This window comes from Petaurus breviceps, unplaced genomic scaffold, assembly GCF_028583685.1.
Source record: "Petaurus breviceps papuanus isolate PSGF00001 unplaced genomic scaffold, PetGlider_PUasm1.0 80, whole genome shotgun sequence".
Taxonomy (NCBI): Eukaryota; Metazoa; Chordata; class Mammalia; order Diprotodontia; family Petauridae; genus Petaurus; species Petaurus breviceps.
In genome coordinates, this window is record NW_027186540.1 from 13,373,846 (window position 1) to 13,396,708 (window position 22,863).

Here is a 22,863-nt window from a genome sequence, read left to right on the forward strand (position 1 = left end):
TGATCTGGGAACTCTGGCACCTGGCTATAATATTCCTAGGAGGTTTCCTTTTAGGATCTTTTTCGGGAGGTGATGGGTGGATTCTTTCAACATCTGTTTTGCCCTCTGGTTCTAAATCATCGGGACAATTATCCTTGAGAATTTCTTGAAGGATGATTTCTAGGTTCTTTTTTTGATCATGGCTTTCAGGTAGTCCAATAATTTTTAAATTATCTCTCCTGGATCTATTTTCCAGGTCAGTGGTTTTTCCAATGAGATATTTCACATTGCCTTCTATTTTTTCATTTGTTTGGATCTGTTTAATAGTATCTTGATTTCCCCTAGAGTCACTAGTTTCCATTTGCTCCAATCTAATTGTGAAGGAATGATTCTCTTCAGTAAGCTTTTGTGATTCTTTTTCCATCTGGCAAATTTGTCTTTTTAAGGCATTCTTCTCCTCATTGCCTTTTTGAGCCTCTTTTGTCATTTGAGTTAGCCTACTTTAAAGCTGTTAGTTTCTTCAGTCACGTTGTTGACTCTCATTTCATAATTTTCCTGCATCATTCTCGTTTTTCTTCCCAATTTTTCGTCCACTTCTCCTATTTGGTTTTCAAAATCCTCCTTAAGCTCTTCTATGGCCTGTAAGCAGCTTATTCTTTTTTGTGGAAGTGTCTGGTGTATGAGTTCTGACTTTGCTGTCTTCCTCCTGTTCCATGCCCTGATCCTTTTTGTCCCCAAAAAAGAAATCAAAGTTAAACCACTGTGCTTGCCTTGCTTCCCTTGTTTGCTCATGTTGCCACTCAATTACTTGACTTGACTTTTGAGCTTTTTTCCACAGCAGAACTCTGCTACCAGAGGGTGGAGGTTTGTCCCAATCACTGGGGTTTCCCCAGTGGCTGGAGCTGTTAGTTGGCTGCCCTCTCAGAAGCTTCTACATGCTCTGGCACACTGGTCAGGCACCCTAGCACCTCCACCCCAGAAAGTGATCCAGATCCAAGCAGGTTAAAGCAAGAACGATTACCCCTCAGACTGGTTGGTTGTTCCCCCTACAATATGCAGGTCAGGAGCTCTGGAGCCATCACTTGGTGATAGCTGCAAGGGCACCACTCCTCAGCTGCTTCTCAACCCTGGGGGGCAAAGCCTGGACCACACTCCTGAATTCCCAGGTCCCAAAGTCTACACTGCACTGAACTCTCACTTTGTCCTTAGCATCTATGGGTTGATAATTCTAGAAACCGCCACAGCTACTGGTGATCTGAAGTCCCTCCAACTGGTGGCTGGTTGTGGCCACCCTGAGGCTAAAACCTCCAGCTTGTGTGGGGCTGGGGTCGGCTCCTAACATGCTGCACTGGCCACTTCCTGACAATCTTCTGGGCTGTCTTCAGGGGAAGGTTAGCTTCTCTGTGCCATTTTGTGGGTTGTATAGCTCCAAAGTTTTTTTAGAGTTATTTTTTACATGTATTGGAGGAGGTGGAAACAGGAGCTGTGCAAAAGTCCTGTTTCTACTCCACCATGACTCTGCCACTTCCACCAAGATCTGAGGATGCTTGTAGTACTGGTGGTTTGCTGAACCTGTTGAGGTTTACGGGTGCTGGGACTCTGAAATGGTGATGCAAGGATCTGGTCATATGAACTCCATGGTAAACTTAATTTCAGCCAAAATAAACAAACAAAAATAAAAAAAAAACAAGATTCATTAAAAATCTAACATATTGGCCAAACTCTTTAGGAATCAGGATTTCCTAAACTCTTAAAGAATCTGAGCCTCCAGTACATTTTAAAAAATGACTCTAAACAAACTTTAGAGCTACAGAACCCACAAAGAGACAAAGAGAAACACAGTTCCCACTGAAAAAAGCCTGGCAGACCAACAGGAAGGATCTATCACACCAGGCTGTTAGCTTAGTGCAGCCCTACATGAGCTGAGTGTTTGCTGGCCCCAGGCTGGCACCAACCAGCATTGACCCAAAACAGACTTCAAAAGAGAGAATCACCAGCGGCTATGGGGGTTTCCAGAGTTATCAACCCATAAATGCCAAAAAGAAAGTAAAAGATCTGTGTAGAACTTTCTGGGAACAAGGGGACTGAGATTGCAGTGTAGCTCCTGCCCCCAGGGCAAGAAGCTACAGAGGCACAGTGGCCTTGCAGCCACCCTTGAATGGCTATCTCAGGAGCTCCTGGCTTGCAGATTGCAGTCGGACCAAGTGACCATCCAGAGGGTAATCACTCTTGCTTTAACCTGCTTGTATCTGGAATGCAGTTTTGGCTGCTGGTCCTGGGGTGTGTGGCCAGTAAGCCAGAGTTTGTGGGGGCTGTAAAAAAGGCACCAAACTAATAGCTCCAGCAGCTGTGAAAAACCCCAGTGATTTGGGACAAAGCTCTCTCCATTCTGGAAGCAGAGTTCTATTGTGGCAGAGAGCTCAAAAGTCAAATAATTGGCTGGCAAGAAGAGCCAGCCCAGGAAATGTAATCAAATCATAGATCCCATTTTTTTCAGGACAAAAAGGATCAAGGCATGGAGCAGGAGGAAGATAGCAAAGTCAGAACTCATGCATCAAAAGCCTCCAAATAAAATATGAATTAGTTACAGGCCATGGAGGAGCTCAAGAAGGATTTTGAAAATCAAGTAAGAGAAGTGGAGGAAAAATCTGGAAAAGAAATGAGAATGATTCAAGAAAATTGTGAAAAGTAAGTCAATAGCCTGCTAAAGGAGACCCCAAAATACAGTGAAGAAAATAACACCTTAAAAAATAAACTATCGCAAATGGCAAAAGAGGCCCAAAAAGCCAGTGAGGAGAAGAATGCCTTGAAGAGCTGAATTTGCCAGATGGAAAAGGAATTTCAAAAACTCACTGAAGAGAATAACTCTTTCAAAATAATACTGGAGCAATTGGAAGCTAAGGACTTTATGAGAAATCAAGATACTATAAAACAGATCCAAACAAATGAAAAAAACAGGAGGCATTGTGAAATACCTCATTGGAAAAACCACTGACCTGGCAAATATATCCAGGAGAGATAATTTAAAAATTATTGGACTACCTGAAAGCCATGATCAAAAAAAGAACCTAGAAATCATCCTTCAAGAAATTCTCAAGGATAATTGTCCTGATGATTTAGAACCAGAGGGCAAAACAGATGTTGAAAGAATCCACCCATCACCTTCTGAAAAAAGATCCCAAAAGGAAAACTCCTAGGAATATATAGCCAAATTCCAAAATTCCCAGGTCCAGGAGAAAATACTCCAAGCAGTCATCAAGAAACAATTTTCGTATTGTGGAAACACAATCAGGATAACACAAGACCTAGCAGCTTTTCCATTAAGGGATCAAACACTTGGAATATGATATTCTAGAGGCCAAAGGAGCTAGGATTAAAAGCAAGAATCACCTACCCAGCAAAACTGAGTATAATGCTACAGGGGAAAGTATGGGTATTCAATGAAATAGAGGATTTTCAAGCATTCTTGATGAAAAAACCAGAGCTGTACAGAAAATTTGACTTTCAGATACAAGAAGCAAGAGAAGCATGAGAAGGTAAAAAGGAAAAAAGAAATCATAAGGAACTTATTAAAGTTGAACTACTTACATTCCTACATGGAAAAATGATCACTGTAACTCAGAAGACTTTTCTCAGTATGAGGATAGTTGAAGGGAATATATATGTTTATATATGTATACATACATATATATGTATAGGAGGAGGGTGTATGTATATATAAATATATATGTGAGTGTGGGCATATTTATTTTCATGTATACATGTAAAGAGGGTACAGGATGAGTTGAATATTAAAGGATGATATCTAAAAAATAAAATTAAGAGGTGAGAGAAATTTATTGGGAGAAGGAGAAAAGGAGAGAGAGATTTGGGTAAGTTATCTCATATAAAAGAAGCAAGAGAAAGCTTTTACAGTGGAACAGAAGAGCAGAAAGATGAAAGGGAATGGGACAACCTGATTCTCATAGATTTTGGCTTAAGGAAGGAATGACATACACACTCAATTGGGTATCTTACCGTACAAGAAAATAGGGGGCAGGAGATAAGAGGGAAGATGATAGAAGGGAGGGCAGATTGGGGGAGAGGAGAGAGGGTAGTTAGAAGCAAACATTTTTGAAAAGGGATTTGGTCTAAGGAGAAAATAGAATAAGTGGGGGTGGCATAGGATAGGATGGAGGGAAATATAGTTAGTCTTTCACAATATAACTACTATGGAAATGATTTGGGTAACTACACATGTACAAGATATATTGAATTGCTTATCTTTCCAGTGGGGGTGGGTGAGGAGGGAAGAAGGAAAAAAAATTGGAAATAAAAGTTTCAAAAAAAAATGTTTTAAAAAATATTCTTTACATGCAACTGGAAAATAAGATATATATGCACTGGCATATAGAAATCCATCTTAGGGGAGGCTAGGTGGCTCCCTTTAAGTAGAAAATTTTATTCAAATAACATATTTTACTAGTGAAATATAATTTGACTAGCATTGACTGATAATATGCAGTCGCTAAATGTTCAGTAAAATCTGACATTTTCTAATGGATAAATTATTTCAGCTGATAGAAGATTGACTTCTGTAAAAAAAAAAAGACAAGTTTCTGTTTACCTCTTGTAGTTTTAGACCAAAATATGTCCTTTTTGGAATGTTTAATGCAAAGTTATGTTTGGATCTTTAGAACTTGGGTAATAAAATTTCACTGCGTTAAAATTATTGCTTCTTTTATTCTGGTTTGCAAAAGAATACAAGCTTTGAATAAAAATTGTACATGCAGTGACTAGGCCAAGCTATGGTGACTGAAAGCACTAGACAGATTAGGAGGATTGATTTTCTATATGTGTTATTGAATCTGACCCACAGGGGAGTGCTCAGTACCAAGATTAAGGCTTTTAGTATTTGACATATGGAATTGAATTATTTTCTTCCCTCTGGCTATATATATATATACAAAGACACACAGTCACATAGCCACACTTCATATTAAAGTTACCTGGAAATGAAATTAAGAATAACTAATTGCTTCAGAAAATTGCTTCAAAATACATTCAAAAATACAAATGAGCCCACAGTACTTAACATTTAAGAACAATGCTTTAGTCTTCAGAATGCCTTAGTAAGGCTAGTAATCAATCCTAACTAAACTTTTTTTAGGTCAGCAAATATTAATTCTTCTTGCTGATTAATGGCAGAATAGAATCAGAAGAACTAAGATACTTTCTTCAAGTTTCCAAAAGACTTAAGTAGAGCCGAGACATGCAGATTCATGAACTCTTTCCCTGCTGTGTACAAACATGTCCAGATCTCCCCATTCTTAAAAAAAAAAAGCAAAACCTCCCTTCACCATGCCATCCTACTCAAGCCATTGCCCTATAGAGCTCCCTTCCTTTTCACAGCTAGACTGCTAGGAAAGGTCATTTAGACTCTGCTTTGGTTTCCCCACCACTCTTCAGCACCTTGCAATCTGGCTTATGACTCCCATCACTAGACTGAAAAGACTATTTCCAAATTTATCAGTCATCTCTCAATTGCTAAAGCCAATGACCTTGTCTTAGATCTCATCTTTCTTGACCTCTCTCCAGTGCTTGACACTAACTACACCCCACATCTGCCTTCCTGGATAGTCTCTCTCTCTGGATTTTCAAGACACTATGCTGTCACGTCTCCTCAATATTCTTTTCTGGATCATCATCTTTGTCTCTCCTCCAATTGGCCATTTTCCCCATTTCTCAGACTATCCATTTTGGGGACCTCCTTAGTTTGAATCTGTTCAATTATCTTCATATCAGATGAATCATAAATCTTCATATAAGAATTTCAACTCTATAAAGTCACATATCATCACCTGTCTTCTGTTCATATCCACCTAGATGTCCTGTAGGCATCTCAAACTCAACTTGTCCACAACTAGTTAGCTTTTCTCCCAATCCCACTACTTTCCCTAACTTCTATATTTCTATTGAGGGCACCATCATGACCTCCCAGTCATCCTAGACTCATCATTCTCATTCCTTTCTGTCTCTACCCATAAATTATCAAGTTATGTAGATCTAGATTCTAGTGGTAGAGCTTCTTAATTGACCTCTTTCATGGTACTCACAATTACAGTTCACCCTTCACGCAGTTAACATATTGGTCCTCCTAATGCATATGTCTGACAATAGCAGTGCCCCACCCAAGAAACTTCTTGACTTCCTGTTATCTCCACTTCCTCTTGAAGTCTCCCATATCCACTCCATGTTCATATAAAACTGGTCTATTTGTGTTTATTTGTATGACTGCCCATCTCCCAAGTCTGTACCTTTGTAATGACTTCCTATCATCCATGGAATATTCTCCATTTTTACTTCTGCACCTTGAACTCCCTTGACCTTTCATGTTACCACCAAAATTCTTCCTCCTACATCATGATTTTCCTTACTTTTCCAGCTTCTCTTTCCTTCAACTGCAGATATACTTTATATTTTTATTCTCTTAGGATTGTAGGTTTATAGATTTATAGTTGGAAGAGACCTTATAAATTGCCTGGTCCAACCTCTTAATTCTACAGATGAGCAAACTATGGTCTATAGGGGTGATGTGTCCAAGGTCACTTGCTTAAAGTCATATAGGTATAAGTTAACAGAGCAAGGATTCAAACACAAGTACTCTAATTCCAAAATTAACATTTGTTCTACGGGGCCATCCTGCCCCTTATATACTTATTGTCCCCCTCCTGTAAGACCCTTTTCTCCCTTGACAGGGGGAGACTTGTTTTTATATTACTAACTCTTAGCATAATCCCCAAATAATTCACAATAAGGATTTGAAAGTAGATTAAAAATTGTGACTCTTTTAAGCTCCTTGCAAATGAAATCAATCTTTATAGAAAATTATTACAATGGTCCTGACATTTAAAATAATACCTTGACAAAAAAGGGATAATGGGAAGTATAGTTATCAGCTGCAACTTATTTAACCTAACTTGGCATGGTCATTTGTCCTATGATAAATACTTAAGGAATTACCGGAGTCAATTCATCAGAAAACACTTGAATAAAGAAACCTACAGAAAACCTAGAGATAGTAATGTTCTGGCACTAGCATTTGACACTGCAGTCACTAGTGGAAGTATAGAAAAAAAATGTGCTTGCTATATTCTGACCCTCCCTTCATATAACTGCCAAAGTCATGTTCCTAAACACATAGATATTTCCACCACTTCCCTGCTCCAAAGCCATCAGTGGCTTCTCAAGAATCTACTAAATAAAATAATAATTCAACCTGACATTCAAGACCCTGCACAACCTGTCTCCAGCCAGGCAGCAAGCATTTATTAAATGCTTTACTATTTAATAGGCATTGTGCCAAGCTCTGGGATGACAAAGAAAGGGACAAATTATATTTCATTAATAAGGCACTTGGGGTACAAACATGAAAAAAAAAAGTTTTCAATTCTCCTTTCCTAGAAACTTCTAGGAGGCACAGTGGATGGAACAGTGGACTTGGAGTGAGGAAAGCCTTTGCTTGTATCCAACCTTAGGTACTTAATAGCTGTGGGACTCTGGACAACTCATGTTACCTCTATTACCTTTGGTGTCTTCAGCTGTTGTTTGTCCTTTGTTTTTGAAGAGGACCATCACCTCAGGGAAATGATGACATGAGTTGTAGTTGACTTTGATTTGAGTGAGGGAGGGCTGTGCAAGGACATCAGACTCACTTTTTCCTCCAGAGCCATCTGGGTCCAGTGAACAGTTATTCATCAGGACTACTAGAGATGGCCCAGTCCCTCCCTCCCTTTCTCCCTCTCTCCTTTCTTTTCTCAAAGATCAAACCTTAAACCCATTTCACTCTGGAGCTCATAGATTGGACAACAATAGGTCCCTGCCCAAGTACCACTTAATGGCTATATTTTGGTCCTTCCTGGATGAATTTAAATAGTAACTGTTTCTGTTTTTCTTTTGTCCAGCAACCCTGAGGGTCTTCCCCTCCCAGTTTGATTTTTTTTAAATTAAGGGAGCCATCACTTTACTCAAGGCTTTCAGTGGCTTATTCACTGAATGGGTGTTACCTTGCTCAAAGTCCTCCTGTGGTTGTTGTAAAGATCAAGTGAGATATTTCTAGGGCATTTAGCACAGATCTAGGTATATACTATGCATTTAGTAAGTGATTGTTTCCTTCTTCCATCCTTCCTATAATCACTGTTCTAGACAAACTAAAGAAATAGCTTTTTTCCTCTAATTTCATCCTGCCCTTTTTAAAATTATGAATTTGTGTGTACCCAGGGTAGGTTACTATATATTTCTGTTTCTATTAGAAAAAAATTTTAAAAATATATTTCTCTTCCTTCAAAGCCCAGTTCAGATGTCATCAGGTCCTCTTTGAAGTCTTCCTCATTCTCCTCTTTCCCCCAAATAGAAATGACCACTTCTTCTTGTACTTATTAGTATCCTTTTGACCTCTCCTATCCAGTTAAAAATATGCTAAATTGTGCAATATTTTGTTTTGTTTTTCACCTCTCTTCTCCATTAATATATTATAAACTCCTGGAGGACAAGTACATTTTTTTTTCTAATAAGATGTATTTTTTATTCCTAGGGACTGTTTTTAATTTTGTCTTGATCCACAGGTCTTGGCATACAATACCTTACACATAATAAGTATTCAATACTTGTCTGATTGCATTGAATTTGTATTCTTGGTGTCTAGCACAGTCCCACAGATAGAGTGGATGCTTAAGAAATGCTGAACTGAATGGCTCAGATAAGACTGGCTTAATATGTGTATATTGAATTGGGGTGAATATACTTAAAATTTTTGGAATAATTTTCTAATTTTGAAATAATTTTCTTGATAGAGACCATACAATACAGATATGTCATTAACTGAGTTCACCAAAAAGATCCTTACACATAGTACTTCTTACAGTATATATTATAGTGAACTTGAGGTAGGGGTATATTGGTAAATATTTAACAACTGGCTGTAGGTGGGAGATGGGAGATGGGTGGATGGTGGGGAATGGATATATGTAGGACACACTTTTAAGTTTAATATGCATTATTAACATTTTTCACATCACTTTCTTAAGACTAGTTAATCAATGAAACAATAAATCTAGCCTTAATATGAAATGTTTGCCTAATTCCAAGGTGTAAATTTTCACAATGAAAAAATTAACTACCTGCTTTTCAGTTTGAGTTGGCTTCAACATACACCTGAGTTGAGAAAAACTGAATATTTTGAGTGAGAGAGAGAGAGAAGGAGAGAGAGAGAGAGAGAGGGAGAGGGAGAGAGGGAGAGAGAGAGGAGAGAGAGAGAGAGAGAGAGAGAGAGAGAGAGGGATTTCTGCCTCTGTCTGTTGCTCAGAAAGTCCAGTGGTACTCTACTGTTTCTAGAATAAATAGATCATCCTCCTATTTGACATTCAAAGCTCTTCATCCACAGTCTGACCCACCTTTCCAAGCTCAGTATGTATACTTTGTCTCCATCTTGCCGAACTATCCCACTTGACAATGTTTATATGTGAAATCCCATCTCTCACCTCCATGTCTTGGCTGAGGTCAGTCATACCTTGAATCCCTCTTTTGTCATGTGTGCCTCTTAAACTGCCATTCCTTTCAAAACTTAGGCGCAAGTATATGAAATATTTCCTGACGTCCCAGCTACTAATTCTTATCACTAAATTACTTTAACTTACTTTTTAAAAATTATGCTTGTTTGTGATATTCCCCCCTTGAGGATGAGACTGTTTAATTTCTGTCTTTGTACCCTCAGTGCCTAGCAAAATACCTACAACATAGTGCTTCATAATGCTAGTTAATTGATTTCGCGTTGTATGACTTTGGGCAACTCCTTTAATTTCTGTGAAACTCAGTTTCATTTTCTGAAAATAGGGGTAGTTAATAGCTCCTACCACTCAGGGTTATGAGGATTAAAGGAGGCAACGTATGTAATGTGCTTGTAGATGTCAGTGTTGTATAAGGTAAGCTGTTACTAATTATCAGTATTGTTATTGTGACATCAGAGGTCTTAATAAATACTTGATGATTAATTGTTAATGGTAACCATCATTTTTCTAACATTTAAAAAATTACAAAGTCTAACATATTTTAAATTCCTTATTTCATTAGGTATATTTATGTATATCAAACACATATGCATTAATCTGTTAAAGCTTAAAATTGCACATAGATTTTTGGGACACCCTGTATTTATTTTATATATAGTTTATATTTGTATTCCAGTCCTTACTACAGTGCCTGGCATATAATCAGCCCTTAAAACATGTCAACTGACTGATTCACTGAATGTGTTTGTGTCTATATATTATAGTTAGCATAGAGACTGCACCTATCCCTATTCATTGGGATAGGAAACTCCCAAATTAGGAAACTCTCTACCACAACTGGTCAGTACCTTCTCTTTAACATATGGTCTTAAAGAGTTACCTAGAACAGTGAGCAACTAAGTGAATTGGGCAGGGTGGTGCAGACATGTTTCAGAAGCAGTGCTTGAACATTGGTCTTCCTGACCTTAAACCCAGCTCTCTGCCTACTAAGCCATGCTGCTTGTGTATTATAGTTATCACTTTAAATATTCTTGTGTGTATTAAATATATTGTTCACATGGCTTTATGTTTAAATGTCGTCTATAGTTTGCATACATATATTTGTTGTCATTCAGTTGTTTCAGTCATGTATGACTTTTTGTGACCCCTTTTGGGGATTTGTTGACAAAGATTCTAGAGAAGTTTGCCATTTTTGTTCTCTAGCTCATTTTACAGGTGATGAAATTGAGGCAAACGCAGTTAAGTGACTTGCCCAGAGTCACACAGTAAGTGTCTGAGGCCACATTTGAACTCAGGTCCTCTTGACTTTAGAGACAGAACTCTAACCACTGTGTCACCCAGCATCATACAGATATATGTAAGACATATACATATGCATTCATATATAGATATAGATATAGGTATATGTATTATGTATCTAGTGTATGTATTTATATATGTATGTGTACATGTGCATATGCATATATAGAGACATATATAGACACACATTTGTCTAGGTTTGTTTGTATGTATGTACGTGTGTGTATGTGTGTATACAAATGTATGTATATACACACATATATACACAAATGTGTATGTGTATTATGGGGCACCTAGGTGGCACAGTGGATAGAGTGCCAGCTCTGAAGTCAAAGGCACTTGAGTTCGAGTTCAGTCTCTGACACTCCCCAGCTGTGTGTGTATGCATATGTATTTATATGTGTACATATCAACACACAACCTGAATGCACACATAGGCATTTCATACACATACATAAAAAGTAAAATAGTCCTGGGAAACAACTTGATCTTCATAAAAAGTATTATTGTATTTAAATGAAAAACTATATTTTTGTCTCTGGATATACCTAATTCTCCTTACTATTGTCAAAAATTTTATTAATTAATTTCCACTGAAGTCAATGAAAGTTATTTTATAAGCTGAAATGGTATAGAGATTAAAATCACTTTTTTTTTCTTTTTTCCTTGTTTAATATTCGTTATAAGGGTTTGCTCTCTGGGAGTAGAAGGGAAGATGAATACTTTAGGAAATATAGGTGACATAAAAAATAAATGTTAATAAAAGGTGACTTAAAATACCTCTTTGAAAAAAAGAGAAAAACCCAATGAGAGCCACATTCACAGATCCTTCTAATAGGAGTTCACCAGTTCATTAGTAGAGTCTGCCCAGAGAGAGTCTGCTCCAGAGTCTGCCCAGAGGAGACATAGTAGCTGTGTATTAGGTTTCTATATAAAACCCTATTAAATTGTTCACAGCTTTCAAATAAGAAGAGTTATGTCCAAAATATAAAACATGCTTCTAAGATTTCAAAATCTCTTCATTGTTGCCAGCTTTTCAAATACCAGTGTCCCATTTGCTGAGAAGATGGCTTCCTCCATCCACCATAAAGGGGAGGAAAAAAATGTGTACTGATAAGTGTTTATTATTCATTTATGGCTTCATTATGCTATAATTTTATATGCTCAACCTATTCAATTTTGTATTCTTTTTTTTTAGGTTCAAGAATGGCTATGCTTAAACTGCCAGACCCAGAGAGCAATATCAGGACAACTTGGGGATATGGGCAAAATTCCACCTTCAGTCCCACCTCTTTCTTCAGAGATCAAACTAAAGCCATCAGCCATGCCTCAGAGTCAGCCTCCTGTGACAGAGCAAATATCCCCCCAAACATCCTCAATGCCTGTCCAAGTAACAGAAAAAAAGAAAGAAGCACAAAAAGAAGATGAAAAAGTAAAAGAAATACCTTCACTTGAAAAGAAGCCCCCATTGATAAGCACAGATGAAAAGCCTGAGGAAAGTAAATTGAAGGACAAGATTGTAGCCCCTGATGATTTGGAAAAGAAGCCCAAAGAGGGACAGTTGCAAGAGATAATGGAACCTGAAATGCCAGCTGCTAAAGAGAAACCCTTAGACCAGGTAGCTCCTAAGGAGGTACACGTGGAAAAACAAGCTGAGACCAAGACAGACGATTCAGCACCTGGAATTCCCCAGAGTCTGTCCAGGGAAGAGGAGAAGACCCAGAAAAAAGATGCCATGCCACAGACAACACCATTAGTGAAACCTGATCAGGTGGAAACAGTGAAAGAGAAATCAGTAAGTGGATTATTTGTTGTTATTATTGTTGTTTTTGTAGCTGTTCACACAGAGTTTGTGTGTATGTAGTTAATTCTTAACTAAAACACATAAATTCTATTTTAGAGACATCTACACATTCAAAGTGTAAAGGAAGGTAATGCAATTTTCAGTTAATTTGGATGTGTGTCTTCAACCAAATTGGAAAAAAATCTGGAAAATTCAGGAACACCCAAAATAGTTTTATTTCCATTTGTTTTGATTTTTATAATTATATCAACCAGTTAGTCCACACTTAATAAAATTAAGGCTAAAATTAGCTAGTTAACTTTTCTTTGTGAAATCATCAGAGGCATAAACACACACACAGAGTTCTTCAAAGTTTTTCAAGTTAACACCAACTTGAATGTGTGTGTATATATGTGTATGTATATATGTATGTGAGAGTGTGTATGTGTGTGTACACACATAAAGAGTTAACTTCTTCAGGTTAATACTAATTTGAACTCACAGGTTAAGTTCCCCAAGAAAATGACTACCTTGGGTTCAAGAGTACTTTATGAACATACACTCCTAAAATTGTGGCTCATGAATCTCTGGCTACTCATTCCCTTTTAATAATAAACCAGCTGACACAATTAGTTCAAAGCAAAGATTTTTACTGAAAGAAGACTTAAAAGAAACATGAGAGTTATCTTCAAGTTTTAGAATTTGGTAAATGGATAAGGATTCAATTCACCATCCATGTGCAAAATGGTTTAGGCTTTTTTTTTTTTTTTGGAGCTCCGTAGGACAAGTTATTATCAAAAAGAAGTTGTAAAGACTCAGATTTTGACTTGATATAAGGAAGAAGCTTCCTAATCATTGACCTATCCAGAATTCAAATGGACTGTTTCAAGAGGGAAAGAGTTTCTACTTAATGGAGGTTTTCAAGTAAAGACTGAATAAACATGTTAGGCTTATTCTAGAGAGAATTCTTCCTCCAGTATAGGTTGGAATAGACAGAATGACCCTCAGTTTGGTTCACCAGGTCTATTCCAACTCTAAAATTCTAAGATTCTTCTGGAATTATGTAATTCCACAATTAACTTTCTCACTTATCAATATTCTTCCTAAAATGTGTGGTTTCCAGAACTGAACACACTTTTCCACACATATTTTGTCAAAGTAGAGAGTAGAGTAAGACTATTATCTGCCTGAAAAATATGCCTTTTTTCATGGAATTTTGTATTGTCTTAGGTTTTTTTTTTTGCTACCATATCACACTAATTATACAAATATGTTCTAGGCATTCTGCTTAGTGGATGAAGTTCTAGAACAAAAGTCTGGAAGATCTGAATTTAAGTTTCTCTTTCAGATATTTATTAGCTTCGTGATTATGGGCAAGACACTTAATGCTCAAAGCCTCAGTTTCTTTATCTGTTAAGTGGGGCTAATAATAGCACTTCACAGGGTTGTTCTGAAGATCAAATGATGTATATAAAAATCTTTTAAAACCTTAGAGTGCTATATAAATGTAACTTATCATTAATGGGAAAGTATCATTGTTTAAGCAGTGAGATTTTACAATAGCAAACAATTTAGCATCTCACTATTGCTCAAATGCAACCCAGCCCAATACTCCTCTTCTGATTGCCTTCCTTTACAAATTTTAGATAAGATCTACATTTACATTTCATCACATCTGCTGCTCATCCACAATCACTTTTTGGAGAAGAAGGATATTTTTGAGTAAAATGCATATTCTTTTTAAGTGAAGTTAACTGTGCAAACCTTTATGAATTGGATATATACCTGAAAGTTGAATGCAATAGGGAGTACACAGGATTTTTTTTTTAAACGCAGAAGTAGCATGATCATGTTTTTGTGCAAGGAAGATTATTCTGGTAAGATAGGAAGAAAGGCTTTTGGGGGAGAGGAGTAGGTGGTCAGAGAAAGAGAATTAAGTAAGATGATCTCTTGGGAAACTATTTGTCGTTTTCTATGCAATTGATAATTTATATCTTTTTAAGGGGAGGGCAGTAGAGACTAAAAACAGGGACAGATAGAAGGGATATTTCCTAGGTAAAAAGTAATATGGTTTCTCTGTAATGTTGGACTTGGTATAACGAAGAACTGAGTTCAAACTCAGCTTTCATGCTTACTAATTGTGACTGTGAGCTGTAAAAGGAGAAAAATATTTTTAAACACCTACTTTGTAGACTTTTGGTGAGACTCAGATGAGATAGGTAGGTAGGTAGGTAGGTAGATAGATACATACATACATAGATAGATAGAGTGGTGGCCTTGGGCTTACTAAGCCTTGAGTTCAAATCCGGCCTCAGACACTTATCTGTGCAGTCATAGGCAAGTCATATTCACTTTACCTCTCAGCCTGTTTCCTCAATGGTGATAAAAACTGCTATCTCATAAGGCTGTTATGAGAATCATAAAAGCTAATAATTTGAATGTGTTCTACAAACCTTTAAATGTTATGTAAATGTTAGTTCCTATCATTGTTATCTATCTACCTATCTATCTATATTAATTACAAATTTCAATGTGCTATATTTGTGGTTATGCAGTAGTGTCTGATTCTTCATGACCCCATTTAGGGCTTTCCTGGCAGAGACACTGGAGTGGTTTGTCATTTCCTTCTCAAGCTCATTTTACAGATAAGGAAACTAAGGCAAACAGGGTTAAGTGACTTGCTCAGGGTCACATAGCTAGTGTTTGAAGCCTTATATGAACTCAAATTCCCCCCTGCCTCCACGCCCAGCATTCTTTCCACCTTCAACACCTGCCACTTTATAAATGTTAGCTATTATCATTCCCATTAGAAAGTGAGTTTTTTTAAGGGTAGAAACTGATTATCATTTTAATTTCTTCCTCTCAAGGCCTAATATAGTACCTTGCTTATGGTAGGTACCCAATAAATGCTTTTTGGATCAAATTGAATTAGATATAGCATCAACAAAACTTGGTAAGCGGTTGGGATAAAAAGGTGAGAGAAATAAAGAGGAAACATTAACTTTGAGTAATAATGATAATAAATGGTAACATTTAACATTTATGCAGTGCTTTAAGGTTTTTTCAAGTATTTTGTATATATGACGACTCTGTGAGATCAAATTAATGACTAGTACAGACAGAAATTTTGTATGCACAAGGAAAAACAGATTTAGAAGGAAATTTAGTAAGTTTAGTTGTATAAATGATGGACATGGAGGATGTTGAATCCATAGGAAAGCAGAGAGAGAATCCAGTTAAACAAAATACTCATTGATTAACACCAGAGAACTGTAATATTTAGAGTTCTTATTCCATATTCTTCTGCTACCACCCTCTTTTGCTTGTGGCATCAGGAGAGTAGAAGTAAATTCACAGGCTGTTACCAGGGCTGATGTAGGTTAGGGACACATTGCTGAAAAACTTTTGCTTTCCCTTTGCCCTTTAAGAAGGAGCAGATTCAATTTCAGTGCAATTCAATTCCACAGACATTTCTTAAGCGTCTGGCTTTTTTCTTTGTCAGACACTATGATAAGCCCTGGGGTTACAAATAAAAAAAACCCAGTAAGACAGATAGTCCTTGCCATCATGGAGTTTAGAATCTAATGAGGAAAGATAGTACACACAAGGAAGCCTTAATGGGAAAAGAAAGGGAATGGATAGACACATCCATGAAATTCAGACCAAGCAGAGCTATAACTAGATAGTGCAGTTACGTTATTCACTCATTTAAAATGAAGGAGAAGAGAGTAGAGGAATCTGGTGGGGTTGCATTCTGGAGGTAGCTCCAGAATTGAAGAAAAGTAGACAGTTAAACTCACTGTGGATAGACATTGTGAATCGTCACAAGGGCTCAAAGGCAATTTCACAGCCTAGCCTTGGACATATATCCACAATCAAAATGGGAAGGACCAGAAAGTAAGATAGGATAACACATAAAGGATTGAAATGATATAAAAATAGATAGTATTTCAATCCATATATATTGTCAGTAAAAGCCCAACTCACAAACATAAATCAACAGTTTCCTAAAACTCAAAGAAATATTGAATAAAATCTTAACAAGAATACAAAACTCTTAACAAATATTATAATACAAAGGAAAATAAAATGGCCAACAAAAGAGAGACTCCTCTATAATAACCTGAGGGAATGACACAATACAAAATACTGGAGTGCTTCAAAAGAGAAATGATAAAATGTGAAAGAAATTGTCAGAAATTAGAGCCCTTTGTGCAATTAAAAAGCAAACTATCAGCAAATATAAAAAAGAAAGAATCTATAATGAAGAATCTTTCCAAACACAAATTTGGAATACAAAAATATAGAAATAAAAGAAAATTTTTCATAATAGAAACAAAATTCAGTGACCTTTAGAGAACATATGTATTGTAGAGAAGCCATTGCATCTGACTATGAAGATAGATGAACAAAGATAACTTGATTATAGTTCTCACAAACAAACATGACTTTAAAGAAAGACATTTTGATACCATAAGGATCAAACACATTATAAGAAAACTATGCATTGTTCTGATGATAGACACGAAAACTTCATCTAGAGGAATCAGCTAGCCACCTACATTTAAAAATTTCAATAAAAAATATCAGATTTTATAAGCATCCAGGATAAAGACCTTCAAGTATGAAGGAAGGAAAAAAATTAATAACATAGAATTAGTCTATAGCCATGAAAAATTGAAGTGGTGGAATAGTATATTATTATAGGCAGTAGAGTTAAAGGTACAACCCAAAATGAGATACCCTGTAAACCTGAACATAATCAGTAATTAAAAATAAAAAAGGATGGACATTGGGCAAAAGAAAGACATTTAAAACATTCATGAAAAAAAAGCAAAAAATTAGACACAAACAGAATATTCAGTTTGTTAACACAACAAATAGAAACACAAAAGAATGTTAGTCAAGGTATTTTTTAAAAGGTGAAGAGTTAAACAGAACCTAATGAATAAGCATAGGTTTGGGAGAGCTGAGCTTAAGCATCATGGGAAAAAGTTCCTGTTGTAGAATGGAGTTAAGTAGTGATAAGTTCCCTGAGAGAGCATAACGGATGAAGGAGGACAGAATGGATTGAGGTCTTCACTCCTACCAAGGCCATGAGTAGAAAATGAAAAGATGGTGTTTCGTATAAGTCTAAGGAAGAGAGGATGGTGGTAGTGACAGAGCAAGAGAATGAGAGAGGTAGAAAAGGGGAAGAACTGAGTCTGGGGTACTGGAATCTCACCCTACTTGGGGAGAAATATTCACACCATCACTGCTATGGTGGAAGAGCTGTATACTTGCAATGAGAGATGGAAGCCTCATGTTAGATTTTTTTTTCTGGGGAGAGTTTGAGCATAGGGAGACCATCTTTGGGGTAAGAGTGTTGTGCTTCCATGGGCAGTGTCTCACCCCAGAAAAAGGGATACATGGATCCCTGAAAACTAGCAAGTTGATTTACCTTTCTGTGCCTCAGTACCTGAACTATAAAGTCAGAAGCAGCATAATGTAGAAGGTAGAGAGCTACCCTCAGAGCCAGGACTATTGGGGTTCAAGTTCCATCTGTGACACATACTGGCTTTGTGATACTGGGCAAATGACTTAACCTCTCTCTGCTGCTCTAAGCAGCTCTCTTAAGGCTAAAAGTTACAGAGAATGTGCCAACCTGCTTTGGCAGAGAAATACTAGAACCATAAATTTAGATCTAGAAAGGACTTTAAAGGCCATCTGAATGAACTCCTAAATTTTATGAGTAAGGAAACTAAGGCATAGAGCAGTTAAAAAAAAAACTTGCCAAGGGTTGCACAGCCAGCAGTGCCTGAGTCAGAATTTGACCCCAGATTGTCCTGACTCTAAACCTAGTGATCTAGTCAATACTTCAGTTTCATTATCCAGAATATCCCTCTATACATGAAATCAAAGGTCCAGTCTTTGTCCCTCTCCCTATCCTCACCTCATTCCCTCTAAACAAAATATCCTTTCTATTTCCACTTGTCAAAATCCTATTCATACTTCAGAGCCCAGATAGATTTCTACATCCTCCATGTAGCTAGAAATTATTTCTCCCTTGTCTAAGCCAATAGCATTTTACAACATTTATTGTGTTGCTTCTCACATTCTATCTTTCATTGTAATTATTTATGTTTATGTATTGTATCTCTGGTTAGTTCTACTGTACAATGTCCATATCACTTTTGTGTTCCTTGTTTATTTTCTTTTTAAATTATGGCATAAACCAAGCATTTCCATCATGTAGTACAATAAAAAAGATGATCGTACATGAAATTGCAAATCTGCTATGCACAACTTGCTATTCCTTTCAAATATACAACAAAATGATCACGTAAATTTTTCCCTCCCTCCATCCTGGAGATGACTACCATTAGACACAAATGTATATATATGTGTGTGTACATATACCTACACACACATATGTGTGTTTATATACATTTTTCTATACCTACTTCTATTTATCAGTTCTTTCTTTCAATTCAGATAGCATCTTTATTCATATGTCCTGTATAGTTAATTTGTGTATTTATGATAAACAAAACAATTTATCAACTCAAAGTCATTCTTAATATTGCTGTTACTTTATGCAATGTTTTCTTGGCTCTGCTCATTTCACCCTCCACTATTTATACAAGCCTTTCCATGTCTTTTTTAAAATTAAGTTCATCATTTCTTATAGTACAGTCGTATTCCATCACAAACATATACCACAGCTTGTTCAACCATTCCTGAATTGTTGAGCATCCCTGAGATTTCCAGTTCTCTGCTAATACAGAGAGAGTTGCTTGACCAAGTAATGGTATTGCTGAGTCAATGGGTATAGGTATTTTCAATAAATATTTGTTTAGGAAGTTGTTATTATACCTTATAGAGTTAAGAATTCCTTTTTGGTATCAATAGCTACATTCATTATATAATATCAGATTTTGTTTAACATTTTTCAGAGTTAAAATCTAGTCAGGATTCTATATTTTCTATTAATACAGATTGAAAACAAATTTTGGTTTATGTTTGATTCTGTATCAACAGGATATTGTATTTTTTGCCTACATGTAACTTTTATGCCATCATTCAAACTCTTAACTTCTTTAAATGTATACTTCTAACATGTACTGACCAGATAGGAAAATGTGAATATGGTTCCAACTATCTCACTGATTGAGAATTAAAGGGGGCAAAAATTTTTGGTCATTTTGAGTCACCAAAACCAGTCCTCTACAGCTATGTACCAGAGTATCTGGGAATAAGTACCCCTATTTACTGGTGAGACATGGTAAGCAGAGGAAAAAAAATGAATTCTTCAATCATATCCACGCTTGGTGCCAACACAGGAGCAAGAAATTCTACCTACTATTTTGTATCTGAATGTATCAAGAAAGGATTCTGGAAGGGTAAAGGTAGTGCTATGTAAAAACAGCACCTGAAGGCTAGGTCTTACATTTGACCTTATTTTTTTCCCTCCAAATCAGTGATAGAAGAAAGTCTGTAAGAAGGCAAAATCATAGAAAAATAAATAGTTATTCTTGCAAGTGCAAAATTTTATAACCTACTCTCTGTTACCAGGGTGTGGTAGTGTAAGGAAAAAAAGACCTTACTTCCTTGATTTATTTAATACTTTCTTGCTGCAGTTTTTACCATTCTTGTATAACTGCATATGCTGTGTAGAATGTGAAAGTGTAAAACTGAGATAAAAATGCAATCTAATTCCCTTTTTCTCTACTCCTCAGTAGCAAGTGAAAATGAAGCTTAGACTCTGGTAACTCTGAATAATTGTTTCATCTTGCCATAGCAGAAAAACCCAAGTGGTCATAATTCTCAACATGGGAACAATGCAATGCATTTTAAAAATACAAGTTTTTGTGTAATAGATTTTAATGGTAATGTGCTTTCAAAACCAGAGTAAAAATGTGTTTCTCAAAAGACCATACAATAATATTACAAGCAAGAAAACATTAAATGCTTTAACCACACGTGTTCCCACTTGCCACCTCCATCAAGAGTAACAAATCATAAAGTCATCGCATAAATGCTAACTACTAATAATTTTATTTTTATGCAAGATTCCTATCTCATTTGAAATGCTGTTACGTGCAAAGTCTATGATACTGAAATGCAGCTAAGTCTTGATTATTCATTAAAATAGGGACATGGATTGCATAAATAAATGAAGTACAAAAGATTTTTTAAATATAGATTTCAAGAGTAATTTTCATCCTTTCCTCGATGTTCATCTTTCTTGAGATTTCTCAAAAATTCCCTCTTTCTGCTAGGAGCAGAAATACTTAGGAACATGTCCTCTGATGAGACATTGAAAAATTTCTCTTCCCTTCCTAAAATGAGCTTTCCTTGAAATGGTTTTTTCTTCCCTTGAACCACACATAGTATTTACAGTCTCTCCTGTTTTTATGATGCTTTATTCTGCAAACTAGTTATTGATGCATATGCACTAAGGATTATAAGATTCCTCAAGGAATGGACCATGCTTTATATATCTTTATATTCCTTTAAACCTTTAAGATAATTCTTGCACATAGTTTTGTTGTGTTGTTGTTGTCAAGTTGTTTCAGTCATGTCTGACTCTTTGTGACCCCTTTTAGTGTTTCCTTGGCAAAGATAATGGAGTGGTTTGCCATTTCCTTCCCCAACCTATTTTACAGATGAGGAATTGAGTCAAATAGGGTTGAGTGACTTGCCCAGGGTCACACAAGCTAGTACATATCCGAAGTCATATTTGTACTCATGAAAATGAGTCATCCTGATTCCAAGCCCAGTTCTCTATCCACTATATCACCTAACTGCCCATACACATAGTAGGTATTTACTAAATGATTCCTAAATTGGGTACATTGTAATGAAAAGAGGATCTAGGTCTCCTTGTTGGTTTTTAAATTGCCTGGGTGAGGGACCACATCCTTCTTTCCTTGTATAATGTGACATAGAAATTTTAAGTGGTAAATTTGCCTCTAAATAATAGAGGAATCAACATACCTGTGTTTTATGTCTTTTTCACCCCATTTTCTGTCTTGCTTGGGCAAGTTAGTTAAGTTAAATAGAAGATGTGGTTTGAGCCATGTTTATGAGTATTAGAGGATTCTGGATCCAAAAGCAGGAGGGAACTCAGAGACTGTTTTATCCAATGCCTTATTTGATAAATGAGCAAAATTGAGGACCAGAAAGTTAAAGAACTTTGCCAAGATGGCACCTGGCTCCTCTCACTCCAGGGCCAATCCTTCTTTTACTCTCCCTGTTAATTACCTACAGTTAATTTACCTACACCCTTTCAAGGACAAAAATGGCAGTGTTCCCCTTATAAATATGTTCCCTCAATAGTGTTGGGGAACAGTGACAATTGGTATAAACACTATTCAGAACTTGTCTGGAATTAGAATCATTATAATTAAATATTAATGGCAGCACATATTGGTAGAGATAATGATGAGGGCTCAAAGGAAGTAGACCTTGTTAGTGGAATCAAGGGAAGAGCCTAAGAGTAATGATAGTAAATGATCTAGAAGAGAGGTCAAATTTGTAGCCTTCACAGAACAAGTAAGCAAAGCACAAAATTTCCCACTACTGAAAAGATTTAAAATGTTAAGTGGGAAATGTTTAAAAAAATAATACAATGTAACACCAGTAATGCTAATTTGTGGTTTTCCAAGCAATATTCCATTCACAGGGATATATTTTGAGTCTGATACCACTGATCTAGAATACTATGTGGAAATACAGAGTTTGTCAGTGTGATTTTTCTAGCCACCAAAATATGTGGCACAAAGTCTTTTGCTTATGAGTATTAAAGTTTTAATTCTTGAATCGAATTCCACTGAGTTTGGTGTATCTGTACTTTCCTATCATAAGTAAAGGAGCTAACAATCTTTTATATTTTAACTAAAATTAGAATATCCTTGAAAGTGAATAGTTTGCTTTTATTTGAGTAGAGTAACATAATACTTCCAATAAGCAAACTATATGCATTTAATTGAATGCAGCCTTCTTTTAAAATGTTTAAAAGGTTAACCTTAGATATTATTCAATAGCAATTCTTAGGATCAAAAACATCTTGGAAATAAGCTTTTTGCTGCAATGATATCAAAAAATGTCAGTTCAGTCATGTTTTCATTCTTGTCCAACTCTTTCTGACACCATTTGGGGTTTTCTTGGCAAATCTACTTGACTAGTTTGCATTTCCTTCTCCAGCTCATTTTACAGATGATTAGGGACCCACTAATTGTTTTTCAATTATGTTTAAGTATGTGCCAGTGACCA

At 36.3% G+C, this 22,863-nt stretch overlaps 1 protein-coding gene and 1 long non-coding RNA gene across 2 annotated transcripts in view; one reads left to right on the forward strand and one right to left on the reverse strand.

The window, feature by feature from the left end:
* LOC138176022 (protein piccolo-like) overlaps positions 1-22,863 on the forward strand; it is a 591,004-nt gene that overhangs the window by 249,779 nt on the left and 318,362 nt on the right. Inside the window, exon 4 of the mRNA XM_069106747.1 lies at positions 12,022-12,618. Within this exon, the coding sequence (XP_068962848.1) occupies positions 12,022-12,618 (597 nt within the window). The remainder of the gene's footprint in view (positions 1-12,021; positions 12,619-22,863) is intronic.
* LOC138176023 (uncharacterized) overlaps positions 1-22,863 on the reverse strand; it is a 61,663-nt gene that overhangs the window by 33,752 nt on the left and 5,048 nt on the right. The window lies entirely within an intron of this gene.